This window comes from Tasmannia lanceolata, unplaced genomic scaffold, assembly GCF_043159265.1.
Source record: "Tasmannia lanceolata isolate RefF3 unplaced genomic scaffold, GAP_Taslan_0.1 ptg000003l, whole genome shotgun sequence".
In the NCBI taxonomy this organism is placed as follows: Eukaryota; Viridiplantae; Streptophyta; class Magnoliopsida; order Canellales; family Winteraceae; genus Tasmannia; species Tasmannia lanceolata.
In genome coordinates this window covers 89,683-104,619 of record NW_027518680.1, presented here as the reverse complement: position 1 = coordinate 104,619, position 14,937 = coordinate 89,683, and the positions used below count along the sequence as shown (strand labels likewise).

General features: G+C 40.5%; 2 protein-coding genes across 2 annotated transcripts; both read left to right on the top strand.

The window, feature by feature from the left end:
• Window positions 1–349: 349 nt before the first annotated feature.
• LOC143859594 (protein UNUSUAL FLORAL ORGANS-like) lies at window positions 350–1,871 on the top strand. Its single transcript, XM_077370254.1, has one exon. It carries the CDS (start codon window positions 379–381, stop codon window positions 1,744–1,746), a length of 1,368 nt encoding a protein of 455 aa, XP_077226369.1. The 5' UTR covers window positions 350–378; the 3' UTR covers window positions 1,747–1,871.
• Window positions 1,872–4,479: 2,608 nt separating this feature from the next.
• Window positions 4,480–14,015, top strand: LOC143846478 (zinc finger CCCH domain-containing protein 34-like). Its single transcript, XM_077354918.1, has 3 exons — window positions 4,480–4,663; window positions 6,577–6,687; window positions 11,998–14,015. The coding sequence occupies exons 1-3, from the start codon at window positions 4,592–4,594 to the stop codon at window positions 13,705–13,707; spliced, it is 1,893 nt and encodes a 630-aa protein (XP_077211033.1). The 5' UTR covers window positions 4,480–4,591; the 3' UTR covers window positions 13,708–14,015.
• The last annotated feature ends 922 nt before the right edge of the window (window positions 14,016–14,937 follow it).

Below are 14,937 nucleotides of genomic sequence, written 5' to 3'. Positions count from 1 at the left end.
CAAAAATCATTTTCATTGGATGATCCTAACCCTCCGATCTGAATATGGAGATGTCCAAAAACCATTTATGGAATCTTCTAAAAATCGGAGGGTTAGGATCATCCTATGGAAATGATTTTTGGGGCACAACCTATCTACGTTATGCCCAAACAGATGAACGGTTTGGATCATAAAAAAAAAGTGGGCCGTACCTGTTTTCCAAGACTTCACGTGTTTTCACGGCCACCCATCATATAAATTCTCAGCTGATAGAACAAATAGACATATCAAACAAAATTTATGAGCAGAGAGTAGATCTGGTTATTGCCTCTGCCTTAAACAGTGCCAGCCCACTCTTGACGTTTGGGCTCTTCCAAGAAGCATTTCCACTCTATCTAAATGCAACTGCAAAAGCAAAAGACAAACAAGGAAATAAAAATATCTTCCGCTCACATGTGGGGCTGCAGCCAGATGTGGGTCAACTATTGTTCATGTGAGGCGCATATCCCAACCCTTTTCCGTCCAATAATTCGCTCTCCAATAATTGCACACCCCACTCGCAATCCAGAAATAAGACGCCCTCTCTCTCTCTCTCTCTCTCTCACACACACACACACACACACATCTAATCTCTATTTGAATCCAGCAGCAGCAACCCATATGTGGAATCAGCTTCCCTTTGATCTCCTTGCCTACATATTTTCCTTCCTCTCCCCAGACTCTTTGGCCCGGGCGATATCAGCATGCAAGCATTGGCACACATGTGCCAAGATGAGGTCCATTCCTTGGGGGCCTCCCCATCACCACCACCACCACCAACCATGGTTCGTAGCCATCATCCATGCACGTGGCCGTAGGGCCTTGTGTTATGCTCACAACCCCACTCTCAACCATTGGCATTCCCTCTGCCTTCCCATCTTCCCCCACCCAATTCGCCCCATCGCACCAATCGGAGGAGGCCTCCTCCTTTGTAAAGCCACTTCCCTCCACTTGGCCCTATGTAACCCCTTCACCAAACACTACACACTCCTCCCTCCCTTGAAAGCCCCACGTGTCAATCCAGCCGTGGGTGTCCTCCTAATTAACTCCAACGCCTCCTCCTCCTCCTCCTTCCAAGTCTATGTAGCCGGAGGCATGTCTGAGGGCACTGCATCCTATGAGACCACATTGGAGATGTACGACTCCAAAGTTGACGAGTGGTGCAATCTCGGACATGTTCCAATGGAATTTGCAGTGAGATTAACGGTGTGGACACCCAACGAGAGCGTGTACTCTGATGGAATCTTGTATTGGATGACGTCGGCCCGTGCTTACAGTGTGATGGGGTTGGAGGTGGGGACACACTCGTGGAAGGAGGTGAAGGTGCCAATGGCAGAGCAGCTCGAGTGTGCGTCGCTCGTGCCACGTGGGGGCCGTGTAGCTGTCGTGGGCGGCTTGTGCGGAGGGGGGGCATACGTGTGGGAGCTTGGTGTGGGGGATGTGTGGGTGTTGCTTGATGTGGTCCCACCTCTACTTGAGAGGATGTTTGTCGGGAGCAAGGGGAGTTGGGGTAATACCAAGTGTGTGGGGAGTGATGAGGCAGTCTACTTGTATAGGGATCTTGGGTGTGGAATGTTAGTTTGGAAGGAGGTGTCATCCAAGGGAAGATGGGAATGGCTTTGGGTTGAAGGGTGTTATCAGATTAGAGGAGAAATGGTGCCTAAATTCCCCTTAAAGGGAATGCTCCTGCACCCAACTCTTGCTCACTCTATCATGCTTGATATATGAGAATGGCCAACGGCAGTTAGCCTCTTTGAGTACACGAGAGAGCAGGGTTTTAAATTTTTTTGAATTTTTTCCAAATGTTTCCATTTCCATCTCCACCGAAACAAAATTTACATGATTTACTTTTACATCATTATTTCTCCAAAATTTTGAGCGAAATTATGAAAATTCGACCGAAATGATTGGAACAAAAAAAAAATTATTTGCATTTCATTCCATTAATGCAAAGAATCAAATTTGATAGGCAACGTCATTGAACAACATAACAAAGAAATTGTATCTTATGCATGGGATGTCAGATCGGCATGGGACCAATAATACCTCATCACTCTATGTGGTATTGACATAGAGATTGGTCATTGTACTTTCTTACACTTCTTTACATTGTACTTATTTATTGACTTTACTTTTCTAGACATGCGCAACAACTCATGTCACTAGGTGTTCGATGAGTTATGGATGGTTGTATTGCTTATATGATGGTTTCTAAGTATGTATTTGTGCTTATTCTAGCATTTCCCAAAGTTTCATCTTAAAATTTTATCATTTGCACATGTTCTTTTAAAGATTAAAAACTTTCATCACTTGCATATGTTTCCATGATTTTACAAGATTTCCACTGAAACCGAAATGTTTCCGTTTCCATGAAGATCGAAATCAAAACCGAAATTTAAAAACTTGAGAGATAGTAGCAGCTTTCTTACCCAAGAAATGGTTTCATTAATGGACCTAGTTAAATAGTTTTCAAAAAAGGGCACCGGCTCACCAAAACTGATTCTGTTCCTCCTGACCATCTGCATTTTAAATTTATTCTGGTTGCCTTCTTTTTATTCTTATTTGATTTGATGCTATTTTATTTTTCTGTGATTTATATAAGGATTCATGTATTATAGATGCCTAGTCACAGGCAAAGTTAGTTCTCTACATGTGTATTCCACGTTTTTTAACTAACAATTTTAATTAAAAGTGAAAATTTACCGTGAACACCCGGGACAAGGTGTCCGCCACAATATGCACAGCAAAACTCGAAACAGACACCACGGGAGAAAGACGATTTTTCGTCCGGGGGATAGCCTCAAGAACAACATAAGGGCAAAATAGAGAAAAAGAAGAATAAGAGAGAGAAAACGATTTTTCATTCATATCATTTCAATAGAAGGTTACAATCGTTTTTGTATTCTCCAAGATTCCTCTCACATTACTTTCCTAGCTGACACTTTCCAAATAAAATAACTGGAAGATAAAAATAGACGATTACTAAGATAAAATAAGAAAGCTACTATAACTACTAAGATAAAATAAGAAAGCTACTAAGATACATTCTTATCATTCTGATTTTTAGAGATATATATTTTACCCGAACTACTCTTTTTTTCTTTGAAACTCCTCTCTCTTTGAAAATGCTGTTGTTTCTCTCCTTCCTTACATGCTAAATTAGTGCATGAGGTACTAATTTTCACAAGTCAAATGACCCATCATTCCAATGTAGTACCACCTTCTTAATAGACCTTTGGATCACCCAAGAGAGACCAAAGCACTTGATAGTATTCTGCCAAAGACTATAGGACAAAGGGCATTGTATCATTAAATTGTTTAACGTCTCTATTCTACCAAAGTCTATAGGAGAAAGGGAACTGTATCATTAAATTGTTTAAAGTCTTTTCCTTCTCCCAAAAGATGCACCAACTTACGAGCTGTAGATTTCTTCTTTTGAGGCATTCACAAGTGTTGATCATCTTTTTCACCAACGTCTAAGCAAAAGCCACTACCCTTGGTGGGGCAATGAATTTCCAAACTCTTGCGCAGCGAGATCCTTCCCTATTCTCCGAGTTCATCCCGTAGAAAAAAGATCGAACAAAGAAAGCACATTGTGCATAAGGGATCCATACTCTATAGTTATGTTAGATGGAGGAACGACAATAAGACATTTCAGAATGATCGCGAGGGACAGGAGGATCTATAGGAGCTGAAGGTGCAGGACGGGGAGGCAAGCGTGAGAGAACCTCCCGGCAAAATTCATCAAACATGCCCATGGTGGGGACCATTTGAGGAGCACTTAAAACGGGTAAACTTTGCTATGAGGTTTGTGAGGCTTGCTCCCTAGACACGGAAACATTTGCCGGCTGGCGATGAGTTCGACTCCAAGTTACCACTCCATTTTCTTGCTGGGGCACCCTTGTGGCTAGGATTTTGACATGTTGCCCTTTAGTTTAGCATTCCTCTGTTTTTATTATAAGTTAAAAAATAAGAAAATGATATATCCACCCCTTTTGATCACCAGGAACACCCCCTGTCAGTGTTTCAATGACTAAAGAGGGGCTGTTATACTTATGTGTGAAGAATTCAATGCCCCTGATTGCCACAAACACTGACAGGGGGTGTTCCTAGTGGTAAAAAGGGGCGGATATATCACTTCCCTAAAAAATATACTGGTATCATATGACATATATACAGACACAATTGGTAAAAATCCAAACAGGTTTGAGTTGACCCGCAACTCAGTCAGGGGTCAGGCGGATCCTAGTGTCATCGGCCATTTTCGAACTATGCAACATACCGCCGATCCATGTGGACCTGCCAAGTGCCAACAACAATGCACACAACACGCGCGCTCTCTCTCTCTCTCTCTCATGAAGCGCAAGTTAGTCCCAAATGTAAGTAATTTCTAGGGAGCGCACCGGGCAACATGAACTCATTCTAGAAACCGAAACTATAAAACCGAAGAAACAAAATAAAAAATCCATTTCTCTCTCTCTCTCTCTCTCCGAGCCATGACTGCATATCCTAATAACCTTTGCTTCTCGATCTTTCCGTAAAATTCTGGCAGGTTTTGCTTCCTATTTGGACCATGGAGGACGGATTACAGAAGCGGAACACGGATTGCGTCTATTTCTTGGCATCTCCCCTCACCTGCAAGAAGGTAAACAGCTTTTCTTCACTTGCCTTTGATTCTCTCTCTCTCTCTCTCTCTCTAATTTTTTGGCATTTTCATTCTATCATATATGTATATATATATATTTGATTTGTTCGCGTCATTGTTAATTTTTGATGCGGCAATTAGGTTTTAATTTTGTTTTCAGCTCGTCGTGTGAAGGATTTTGATTTATAGGGTTTATGTAGTGAAACGATCTACGGATCGTTGGATACTCAAAGATATGGAAGCAAAATGTCGTTAAGTTTCGCTATTTCTTCTCATAGTTGGCAATTGGCTATTTGAATTCTTGTTGAATGTTTGCTCTTGCGTGTTTTCGCCTATTTTCTGTTTCTAGGATCTTGATTTCTAGGGTTTGTATGGCAAAATGATCTAGTGTTCCTAGTTTTTTGGGAGAATATGGACTGAACTCTGTTTTCTTTTGACTTAGGGATTGGATTACTTTTTCCAGGTTTTTACTTCTGCAATGGGACAGTCTGTTTGCTGGATATTTAATTTCTAGGGATTGTGTTAGAGATGATGGTAGCATTTGCTTCTTGAATCAGGTGGGATAAGATATTTTATTTTGATTTTGGACTTGGCTTCTCGTTCCCCCTTTTCCTTTTACAGATGACATTGTTTCCCTTGTATTTTGAATTTGGTAGGTGTTAGGTTTTCCGTTTTGCATCAACCACTATCTAACTTACACCAAGTCAAAATAAAGATAAACTTTCCTTTGTTTTTCCTTTTAGAAAGGTCATTTTTATCTTTGATAATGAGAAATTTTTAGAAGGAAAAAATTACACAATGGGCAGAGGTTCCCCAAAATAAGGATAATCTCTACAAGCACCTGAATTAGCTTTCATGCCTGCCAACTCGTTAGTGCTTTTACTGATATTAGAGAGGGGGTGGGACCCTTTGCTGGGAAACCAACTACCTTGTCTATATACGATGTAAGTCTCCATGGCCCGATACTTTTAGTTACATTCCCCAGGATATTACATCGGAAGAATCCCCCTCAATTACACGGGTGCCATATAGCTCACTTCTAAAAACGCTGACTCTATTAAGAAGATCCTGGATGACCACCATCACGGAATCTAATAAGATAATATTTCCATTTTCTCCTTTGAAGACTCCTCCAGTCCCCAAACTACCAAGATTCCCCATGGAGCAACCTCAAACTTGAACTTCATTGAGTTTTCTTTTCTTTTCTTTGGGAAGAGAGGAAGGAGGGTGGTGGTTCTATTTTGTCTTTGATCTTCATTTTTGGGATGTTTCCTTGTAAGATTTCACTCCATTTACTGCTGAAAGGAAAATTCATTAAACTCATCTCCCGTCAAAGCCCAGTTAACAATTTACCATGCTGGATTTCATGTTCCAAATTTGTCACTTGAAGACTCTGTTTCCTCTAAAGGATCTGCCATTCCTCTCATTTGAAAGGGACCAACATGCTGCAAAGAGAGAAATCTGTGATAAAATATGGCCCTGAGATGACTGCAACGCCATGACTCTGAAAGCAACTCCTCCGTTCTAAGTTTTATCCATGCCAATTGAACCAAGTCAGCACTCTATCCTGCACTTTTTGGCCAAAATATAGTGAATGAATAGATGGTCAAAGGTCTCTTCTTATATGTTGAATTTGATTGATGTTAGGTTATGTATTCTTACCTGCTTTAATCTAACTCACATTTAGCAAAAAACAAAGAAAACGGAGAATTGCTAGTAAAAGCTAGGGCAGTCACAATTTTACAGCTGTTGGATTCTTGATAACAGTCCTATTGCAGCGGTGTGGCAATTTAGGCTTCTTACTTGTCTTTGAAATGATTTTTATCGTTGAATGCCATTTTTGTAAACTGAGTGAGATTGAATTATTGATGGCCCATTGGTGTTTCTATTTTCCTTATTTTTTACTTCTGCAGGGGAGCGAGTGTGAATACCGACACAGTGAGAATGCAAGACTCAATCCAAGGGATTGCTGGTACTGGTTGGGTGGAAATTGTCTTAATCCTTATTGTGCTTTTCGACATCCTGTGAGTACTTTTCTCTATTTAGCTTATCTTTTTTGCCTAATTATCATGCCTTGAGACCTTCTACTCATTTGCTAATGTAATTCGCATGAATGTCTAATATAGAGCCCAATGTTTAGAAACTCAGGTTCTACTTACAATGATTCTTTCAATTTTCTGCTCATTTGCAAATGTAATTCGAACCATTCAAACAAAAAAAATGTAATTTGCATGAATGTCTAATATAGAGCCCAAGGTCTATAAATTTGGGTTCTACTTACAATGATTCTTTCAATTTTTTAGCATGACTTGGTGTGGTCTATGAAAAAATTGCTGATTTTGTGATAAAGGCAGAGTTTGAATTCCGTCAAACTAAGTCAACCAGGTCAAGTAAGAGTTATCAACGAGATTTGGACATTAAGGGATACCTCTATCACTAGAGCTAGACACACATGCGCGCGCGCGCACACGCAAAAACACTATATATATATATATATATATATATATATATATCTGTGTGTGTGTGTGTGTGTGTGTGTGTGTGTGTGTGTGTGTGTGTGTGTGTATACTTACATACATAGGGGGTGATGCCGTGGTGGATTCTAACATGTGACAAGTGCAACTCATGTTAGTAACTTAACTAAAAAATATTTTGGGCTTATTTATCCTTATAATAGTGGCAGTTTTTTAATTTCTATGTGGACAAAATACCCTCAACTTAAGAAGGAAAAGAAGTTTCTAACTTGTCCTCTCTCTTCTCTCCTCTTCCAGTTTCTCTCATTCATGTCCCGGCCAACCTGTTGCAAGAGTAGACCATAGGCAGCAATGAACGACAGAAAAAAGAGGTTCCTCTGTGAGGAGGTTGAAAAAAAAATTATAAACCTTCCCCTCCAATTTTCGGCGACGAACGACAGCAGCTAAAAGAGTTTCAGTTATAAAAATAATACAGATACAGAGATTGGCCTCTTTACGACTGAGGCAAAGAAAAAGCAATGATATTTCATCCTTTGGCCATGAACACCGGCTACGTTGTTGATTTCTTGCTCGTCAGATGTTTTCTAAACAAAGAGTTGGCGTCGCGTGACCTCTGTGACTGGTCTGACCGGTTTCGGTGATAGCCCATAGCTGGGCAACGGTCGATAGGCCTCAAAATGGAGAAGGCTTTTAGTTAGTGTTTTTCTTTAGATTTTAAGACATGTCGCTGACCTCTTTTTGGTTGCCTTTTGGTGCTTGTCGTTGGCCGTTTGTATATGGCGTGTGCAGTCTGGTGATCGGACAGAGAGGTGGGGCAGAATGAGCTAAGTGTTGTGTTCTTTGGTGAGAGAGAAGGGGAGAAAAGGGAAGGGACACGTGTTTTTAGGAGGACAGTTTTGGAAAATGGATTATAGAACTTTTGTAAGCATAGGAACTTACTTCTACAAAGACAAAGGAAAAAATCACTAATTTGCCACCAAACTAGGGTTAATTTATGTCCATTTCAAGAACTTTGCAATCCGAAAGAATGTAATCAGCCTTGAGATTGTTCTTTTGGATAGGAAAGAGGAAATACTTCTTTACATTGTACTTCTTTATTGGCTTTATTGTTCTAGACATGCGCGACAACGCATGTTACTAGGTGTTTGATGTGATGAAGCCATTGTGGATGGTCTCGTTTCTTATTTGATGGTTTCTAAGTATGTATTTGTGCTTATCTAGCATTTCCCAAAGTTTCATCTTGAAATTTCATCATTTGCAAAAAGTTTCATCATTTGCATATGTTTCTATACGTTTCCGTGATTTTACAAGATTTCCACCGAAATCGAAATGTTTCCATGTCCGTGACGACCGAAACTGACACCGAAACTGAAATTTAAAACCTTAGTTCAGAGAACTGGAGCTCAAAAAACTAAAGATAGTTTGGTCTTTGTGAGTCAAAAAATCTACCATGGGTAATTTGGTCCCAAATTGTTGGCATGGCGTGATTTGTAATATTCACTTAAATGTGATGACTCCATTTGTAAATTGTCAAACTAGAAGACTGTTCTTTGCAAATAAGACAAAGTAGGAAACTTCTTTTGCAAAATCCCCTTTTTAAAAAAAATACATGCACCTAAGTTCGGACATCATATAACACATCTTTTGGAAAATTCACTGGGTCTCACTTCTTCGAAGATCGAAACCATTCATTTGTTGGGCCCCAATGTAAATAGGCCTTGCTTCTTTGCCCCAAAATCATCTCTATAGAATGATCCTAACTCTTCGATTTGTAGAAATTGGATCTTCAAATAAGGTGGGTCCCAAGTGATTTTTTAAAACTTTTCCATCCGCGCGTAGGTGCACATATCTTTTTTAAAATACAATGGGTCCTACCTTGTTCAAAGGTCTAAACAATTCAATTGTTGGGGCCCACTAAGGGTTCATGTTAAAAGAGAGGAGAGTGTGTACCGATTAGGAGAGTGTGTACTGATTGTGGGCTTCACAACCGGTAAAAGGGTGGTGAATGGGGACTCGAATTTATCAACACTTTTATTACTTTGAGAATGCAATTCTTACAAATGCTATCTTAAAGTTATCAATAATTCCATCGTCCACCTTTCAAAAAAAATTATTCCATCGTCTACGTTAAATCTAGTTAAGCTTTTTGATATTTTATTTATAGATGCGTTGTTATCATTCAAAAAGAAAAAAAAAAGATGCGTTGTTTCTTATCGATGAAAGGGATACCCATATTCACATCCGTGTCTTTTGGAAAATATTGTGTTGTATCTCCTTTCTTGTGTCTGTGTTCATCTCTGTATCCATATCTAGGTACCATAGCATTGAGGTTCATGTGTCTAATGCTTTAGGTTTCGGGTTTGGTATGTGTTCGGTAGTGATGGAAATGAAGCATGTCAGTTTCAGATGGAAATTTTAGTGGAAATCCTATAAAATCACAGAAACGTATAGAAACACATGCAAATGGTGGACACATAAGATGAAACTTCAAAAAATGCTAGAATCAGCACAAATACACACACTAAAAAACCATCATATTAGCCAAAAAAAAAACCATAATTGTTTAACGTCAAATGGCTAGTGACATGCACAGTCCCAAGCATATGAAAAATCAATACATATCACATTTCACATATAATTTATATAAATATATACATACGTCACATTTTACATGCAAGAGGAAAGTGTTTATGCGCACGTGCACAGGGAGCTCCCTGCGCACAAGTGGCTTAAAAAGCCACCAATTGGTCGCTTTTTGTGGACCCCCCAGAGGTGGACCCGCCATATGAACCAATCGGTGGCCTTTTAAGCCACTTGTGCGCAGAAACACTTTTCTCTTTTACATGCAATCCATATAAATATAATTATGTAACACATACTTGTATAGTATACCACTAATATACTTACAACTTTGGTTTCGGTAGACATTTTGGTTTCGGTATGCATTTTTATGAGATGGAACTGATACATTTCAGTCGTTTCATGTCAATTTCGGTGGAAATTAGAACCATGCATGTGTCAACAGTTTTTCATCACTATGGAAGTGTAAAGATAGGAGAAAATCCAAAATCATGGAAAGAATGAAGAGCATCATTCTTAAATGTTAGTCCCACATTGTTGTGTCTTGTGCTGAAAGGTACTATACCAGCAGAAGTAGACCTGGCAAAAGCGACCCGTGCCCGCGGGTCGACCCGACCCACCCGCAAATTTGCGGGCACGGGTCTAAGTTTTAGTGACCCGTCAAAATCTAACCCGCGGGTGACCCAACCCGCAAAAACACGGGTCGGGTCGGGTCAACCCGCGGGCACCCGCATTTTTACAGTATTTTTTAATTTTTTTTTTAGAATGTTATCAGCACTACTGTTTTTTATGAAGGAACTCCTCACTTTATAAAAAGTACGGTATGGCCTGCACCATAGGATTATCCAAACCGTCCATTAGATGGGCCATAGCCTAAATAGGTTATGCCCCAAAATTATTTCCATTGGTTGATTCTAACCCTCCGATCTATAGAGGGTTAGGATCAACCCTCTAACATTCAGATTGGAGGGTTAGGATCATCCTATGGAAATGATTTTTGGAGCATAACCTATTTAGGCTATGGCCCATCTAATGGACGGTTTGGATCATCCTATGGTGTGGGCCATACCATACTTTTAATGAAGTGAGAGTGCGCTCATAAGAAAACAGTAGTGTTGATAACATTTCCTTCTGTTTTTTATTTTATAACAATTTTCTACCAAACTTCTCCTATGGCAACTTCTTGGCATGTGGCCATCGGGGTGCAAAGATGTGCACATGGCAAATGTTGCTAGCAAACAAAAAAAAGTAATCATTACACAAAAAAAGTAAAATAGCTAAAGTTATAAAGTTTTAAATGAAAAATTACCTAGAAATGGTTATAAAGTTGTAAAATTACGAAAAAAATACTAATAAAATATAGAAAGTTATGACAATTACCGGAAAAACAGATGCGGTCAAATCAGAGAATTATTACAATCCCCATTTGCGGGTGACCCGCAGGTTGACCCGGCCCACCTGCGGGCCGCGCGGGTCACCTAAATTGTGACCCGCAAAAATGCGGGTCATTTCCTCACCCGACCCGTGGACTTGCACCCGCGGGTTGACCCGGCCCGACCCACCCGTTTGCCAGGTCTAAGCAGAAGGATCTGCTATACAAGCAGTTGCTAATTTTGAAATTATGGGTTTGGGTTTTATGGTTGTTTCAGTTCCTTCTTTGGTCCTAATTGAAAACTTTGAGATCTCCTTTATATAGCTTCCTTACCACCACTCCTATGGATCCTGGGTGTTAGGGAAGAATAGTTATCCCTAAAGCCATTGCCTCCAGTTTTTTTCAGAAAATGTGCAGACACAGGCCTTTGAGGCTAGCTATTTACTCAAGGCATTATGTTTCCATGTGCGTAGTCCTTTGAGATGTGCACATTTTGTAGCTTGCACATTGAGGGTGGTGTCCCTCAAAGTGTCTTAATCATCGCTCACCCTCAGGACTATTTTGAGGATTTCACCTGAAAATTGTTTAAAATTTAAGTTCTACATTTCTTGGCATCTCTAAAACTTTTAAGCACATGTTTCTCTTACCCCCTTAGACTTGTCATTGTACTCGCACCAGTTTCTATGATGTTGAATTTATATGAAAATTCAGTATGGACTTCATTACCATGCTCCTTTTAACTCTATAGTTTTGATTCTTTATAAATTTGCATTTGTTGAAATCCTTTTTTTTTTTATCTAAGTGGTATTGGCTTTTATTTCATGCCATGGGAATCGGTAGCTAATTTTTTTAGCTTTTTTGTCCTAGTTTCCTCTCCATTTGATGGAATAGTTGTTATTTTTGTGCAGCCGTTGGATGGGCGGGCAGAAACTTCAACTGATTCAATCCAATTGCCACCAAACCCATCTACGTCAACGAGTAAGACAAATGTTCCTTGTTACTTTTACTTTAATGCGTACTGCATTAAAGGCGACAAATGCCCTTTCCTGCATGGCCCAAATGGGGCTGTGCCTGCTTTGAAATCCTCAAAGGCAGCATCCACAGGCATGGACTCCCATCCTTCGGAAAATAAGACTTCAACTGGAAGCGATACAGTGCCAGCATCAGTACCAGTCGAAGCACCTCGTAATCTGGCGGAAAGCACCTCAAGGGTAGTGAAAGCGCAATTTGAGTCAAAAGATGCCCTTCTTCACCATGAGGCTGCTGATAATGTCGTCATGGAACACAGGCCCTCTCCGCAAATATCAATGCTGGAGGGTGAAGCAGCAGCAGCAGCAGCAAAGTTCCCAGATAACCTACTTCCAACAGTCAACTTCAATGATAGTAGTAAACCCCTTTTATGCTCAGATGAGAGTTCAGAGGAGCATGTGGATGATGATCTTGTTGAACCAGAGGAGTGGTGGGAATCATCACCTGGATTTGATGTACTTGTAGATGATGGATCAGAGAAGTTGGGTTATGAGGGTGATGCTGCTGAATATTTAGTATTGCACGATCGGGAGGCATTACTCCAATACGATTACAATGATTCCATTGGATATGATCGTATGGATTACTCTGATGCCGGTGGGATGTTGTATGAGCATGGAGTGTATGATTCATATGATCATTTGGAGAATGACTGTACATCAGATTATGCCCCAAGAGTTCCTGACCACTCGAGGGAAAGGATGTTGGAGCCAATGAAGAGGCAGTTGTTGCCTGGGGAACTGGAAGCTGACGGCCGGAATGGCATAGATCTTCGTGAGTGCCTGAGAAAACGCAGGAGAATCGATGGTCGACGTCAAGTATCTCGTCAGTTGAGAAAGCGTCGATCTTCTCGTATTAATGACAGTAGCAGGGATCAACCAGTAAGGCACCGCGCCCCTATCCGTGGAAGGTTGGCATCAGAAGTGGGAAAGAACATGGTTAGATTTAATAGTAAGACCGAATCTGGGAGGTTGAATGCTTACAACAACAAACCAGGCTGGTTCAGACGATCACAGCCTGGTGTTAAGCATAATAATAGGTCTACGCAGCGGGAGAAGGAAAGGAGAAGAAGACCGACCAGACTGCCAGCAGTTCTTTCCTCAGATATTTCAACGGACTTGACTGCAAAGGGGTCAAAACCCATGCAGGAACCTGGTGCATTTACAGGACCAAAGACTCTTGAACAAATCAAAGAGGAGAAAAGAAGAGCCAGGGCAGATGAAAATGGCTTTGGGTACACAGGAAAACCCATGCCCGGGAATCCTAGCAGAGCTGTATCAGAAGATTTTCAGGGTCCCAAACCACTAAGTGAACTTCTCAAGGACAAAAGAAGACCCGGTTCAGTAAACGGTAACACAGGCAGATCAGCTGGGACGAATTTGAAGCATGAGCATTTTGAGCTCGGCATTTTTCTGCCTGGGAGGGATAATGGGCATTTAGATGAAGATAGTGAGATAGGTTACCGGGGAACCAATGAAAAGCAATTTAGAGAAGATGAGATTAACCCCATATATGATGATGACGATGACGATGACGATGATGATGATGATGACTACCTCGAGAAAAAGCTTGCTGGCATACTCTCTTGATTCTTGAAGGGTGGTCTCTGCATGGTTAACTCAAACTCCTTTTTCTCATGTTGTGGTACGTAGTACTTCACTAGATATAGATGAACTGTAGAAGAGCAGCCTCTAGTTTGGGGGCTGCACAATAGGCTAAGAATGCTTTGCTAGCATCATCTCTTTATTGTGATGAAGCATCTCTCTTTCTGTACAGAGCTGCTGATTTTCCCAACTTCATGCAGTGTTTTGAGTTTATACATCGATGCCACTTTTACCGTTGTATTTGCATTATGAGTAATACTGATCAACTCACAGTTGGGCTGTTTGGTTACCAATATCAACCCATTTTACTTTACAACTCAGCTCTATCTCTCTCATTTTTTCTCTTTAGTAGGGCGTGACCTCATTGTAATACGATGAGGCATGTCTACTGTTACGTAGTAAGCGTCCCTTTTGATTGATCCGGACCTTCCATTTGATGGGTTCTATGTTGGATCACGGCATAAACTCAACCCTAATTTCTAGTAGTGCGTACCTTTGGTTGTTGAATGTGAGAAGTCAAAAACTACATATGAGCACCATTCGTCCTCATTTTCATAAAGCTCCTCAATGGTCGATAGCATATGGTATCAATGGAGAATTTTGTTGATAACACAATCTTGTTTGATTCTAGGAACGAGACTGATTTAATTCACTGTTGGGTCGGTAAATAAATGGAAAGAGCTCTTTGGGTCCAATTGTAGGGAAACCCAAAGTACTGAGCTTTTGTTCTTAAATTTTAAATGATTATTTTATCTAACAAATCCTAAAAAATAGAAAAGTGAGATATGTTCTTGGGGAATCCTAGTTTTGGTTTTGGAAAAGATATGTTTTTTTGGGGCTGTTCTGGACAGAGGTCGTATTTACAGTATATGCATGTAGTCTCTAGGTTTGTTCATAGGTTAAAAAGTGGTATTGTGGATAAGCGGGTGCTTTAGTTGGTTGATCTGGGCCTTGTCTTCTGCTGTTGGAGGCTTTGCAAGGGTTGGATGTTTCTTAAGAGAAATGATGAAGGAATGGAGGAGCAGTAGTAGTATATGACAGGTTTCTGGATGCTTTTTCGGATGAATTTACGATGGATATACCATAAAGTATGGCATACTTATAGTAGGAGCAGACGATTTCTACGGCCTAAATGGCTCTCTTCGGTAATACAGGGTATGCCCTATAATGCCGTGTTTGATACTATGTAATGACAGTTGGGACTACTGGTCCCTA

Excerpts from the sequence above, each read along its gene's own strand:
- LOC143859594 (XM_077370254.1), top strand. The coding sequence starts at position 379 with ATGCAACTGCAAAAGCAAAAGACAAACAAGGAAATAAAAATATCTTCC.
- LOC143846478 (XM_077354918.1), top strand. The coding sequence starts at position 4,592 with ATGGAGGACGGATTACAGAAGCGGAACACGGATTGCGTCTATTTCTTG. Across the intron at positions 4,664-6,576 it reads CTCCCCTCACCTGCAAGAAG|GGGAGCGAGTGTGAATACCG; the intron begins GTAAACAGCTTT and ends TTACTTCTGCAG. Across the intron at positions 6,688-11,997 it reads ATTGTGCTTTTCGACATCCT|CCGTTGGATGGGCGGGCAGA; the intron begins GTGAGTACTTTT and ends ATTTTTGTGCAG.